The sequence below is a fragment of the Cebus imitator genome, unplaced genomic scaffold, assembly GCF_001604975.1.
Source record: "Cebus imitator isolate Cc_AM_T3 unplaced genomic scaffold, Cebus_imitator-1.0 Scaffold425, whole genome shotgun sequence".
Taxonomy (NCBI): domain Eukaryota; kingdom Metazoa; phylum Chordata; class Mammalia; order Primates; family Cebidae; genus Cebus; species Cebus imitator.
In genome coordinates this window covers 1,087,648-1,089,629 of record NW_016107740.1, presented here as the reverse complement: position 1 = coordinate 1,089,629, position 1,982 = coordinate 1,087,648, and the positions used below count along the sequence as shown (strand labels likewise).

At 34.8% G+C, this 1,982-nt stretch overlaps 1 protein-coding gene across 1 annotated transcript; it reads right to left on the bottom strand.

Moving 5' to 3' along the window:
• Window positions 1-68: 68 nt before the first annotated feature.
• On the bottom strand, window positions 69-557 carry LOC108290150 (60S ribosomal protein L26-like). Its single transcript, XM_017509875.2, has one exon. The coding sequence runs from the start codon at window positions 534-536 to the stop codon at window positions 99-101; it is 438 nt and encodes a 145-aa protein (XP_017365364.1). The 5' UTR covers window positions 537-557; the 3' UTR covers window positions 69-98.
• Window positions 558-1,982: the final 1,425 nt, after the last annotated feature.

Sequence of the window (1,982 nt, the reverse complement as noted above, 5' to 3'; positions counted from 1 at the left end):
CACCCGCCTCGGCCTCCCAAAGTGCTGGGATATACAGGCTTGAGCCACCGCGCCCGGCTCGTTTCAAGTTTTAATCAAAGCTTGTATATAAGGTTACTTTATTCCTGCATCTTCTCAATTGTTTCTTCCTTGTATTTGCCCTTTTCCTTTCCTACTTGGCGAGATTTGGCTTTCCGTTCAAGAATCTTTTTTCGGTCTTTGTCTAGTTTTAGCCTAGTGATAACCACCTTGCTGGGGTGAATGCCTACATGGACAGTTGTGCTATTAGCCTTTTCCCGCTGCACCTGTTCAATGTAGATTACGTATTTCTTCCTGTAAACCTGGACTATTTTGCCAATCTGCTGACCTTTATAGCGTCCTCGTACAACCTGAACTTCATCATCCTTTCGGATGGGCATGGATCGCAGGTTGTACTTCTGTCTCAGCTCTTTGGAGAGAGGGGAGGACATAATCTTCCTGCGAAGGTGGGAAGGTGCATTGAAATGCCTTTTGCGATTCTTGTTTTGGTCAGAAGTCACAAAGGGATTGAACTTCATTTTGGCAGCTCCCGCTTAGGTGATGGCTGCAAAAGGGAAGAGCTAAAAAAACTTTTAATAATAAAAAGAGTATTTCTCTAACCATCTTTCACATAAACAAGGGCAAAGTCCTGCTAGGTCTTAAAAAATTAAGAAATCTTAAATGAGTCCCTGAAAAGGCTGTTTAATATTATTCTCTTAATAAAGATTTATCGATTTATTTATATAGAGAGGTGGGGTCTCACTATATTGCCCAGGCTAGCCTTGAACTCCTTCGCTCAAGCAATTCTCCTACCTCAGCCTCAAAAATAGCTGATTGCTTGAGTATTATAATGATTGCTTTAAAGGATTCAAAATTTGAAAGTGATTTTAAAACAGGTGAAAAATGATCATATTTTATATTTAATATATACTTTATAATCTTTTAGAACATTATAATCTCTTATGAACTGTTTTCTTGCATATGAGATTAATGTTATGTTTCTAAAGAGCTAATCATGATATCACCTGAATTTATGGGAACAAAATTTAATAGGCATTATGGTATATAGAGATAAAGTATGTTTACTTGAGAGAGATCAGATCCATTCTTACAGAGCTTTGGAAAATAGCACACTTTTTGCTTCCCTTGGCACTTACCATAAATAATTTGCAGTAGGGTTCATAATAGTGGAGACATTATGAACAGGTGGTATCTATTAACAGAATGTGAATTACAGATTTGGCATTTATCTAGTTAAGTTCAGCAGTTAAATTGGTTGATCTAGATAATCCAATGACAACGAAAAATTCACTTCAAGCCTTAGATTATTCGAACCAACAACAGATACTGATCAAATTAACTAGAAAAATGACCAAAGTTCATTTTATCATGAATATATAAATATAGCTCTGGGGTAGGAACATAAACACTTAGTATTTTATATTGTTCAACCCTTCAGTTCCCTTGAAACTTTGACAGGAATTTTACTTCAGCATGAAGTTCAAACATATACTCCTAATTTTTTAAAGAAACTCCTTTCAACAATCTCTTACTTTAGAAAATTAAATATATTTATCATTTTTTGGTAAGTAAATATTGCAATTTATATTTGGGTTTCACCACCAAATTAGAATTAGAATTTCTCCTTCTGAAAATATTCACTTCAAGATGAATCAGGCTAACACATTTATTTAGAAAAAATTATTGACAAAACAAAGAAGAAAAAAGGAGATTAAGCAAAATCATGCATTACAGTTTTCATTTACCCATGAATCGAAATGTAGTCAGTTATTAATAATAAATTTTATCTTAGTCTTTGAAGATGAGATACATATATATATATATATATATATTTTTTTTTTTTTTTTTTTTTTTTGAGACAGGATCTGGCTCTGTTACCCACTCTGGAGTGCAATAGTGCAATCTCTGCTCACTGCAACCTCCACCTCCCAGGCTCAAATCATCCTCCCACCTCAGCCTCCTGA

Coding starts and splice junctions, on each gene's coding strand:
- LOC108290150 (XM_017509875.2), bottom strand. CDS start 536: ATGAAGTTCAATCCCTTTGTGACTTCTGACCAAAACAAGAATCGCAAA.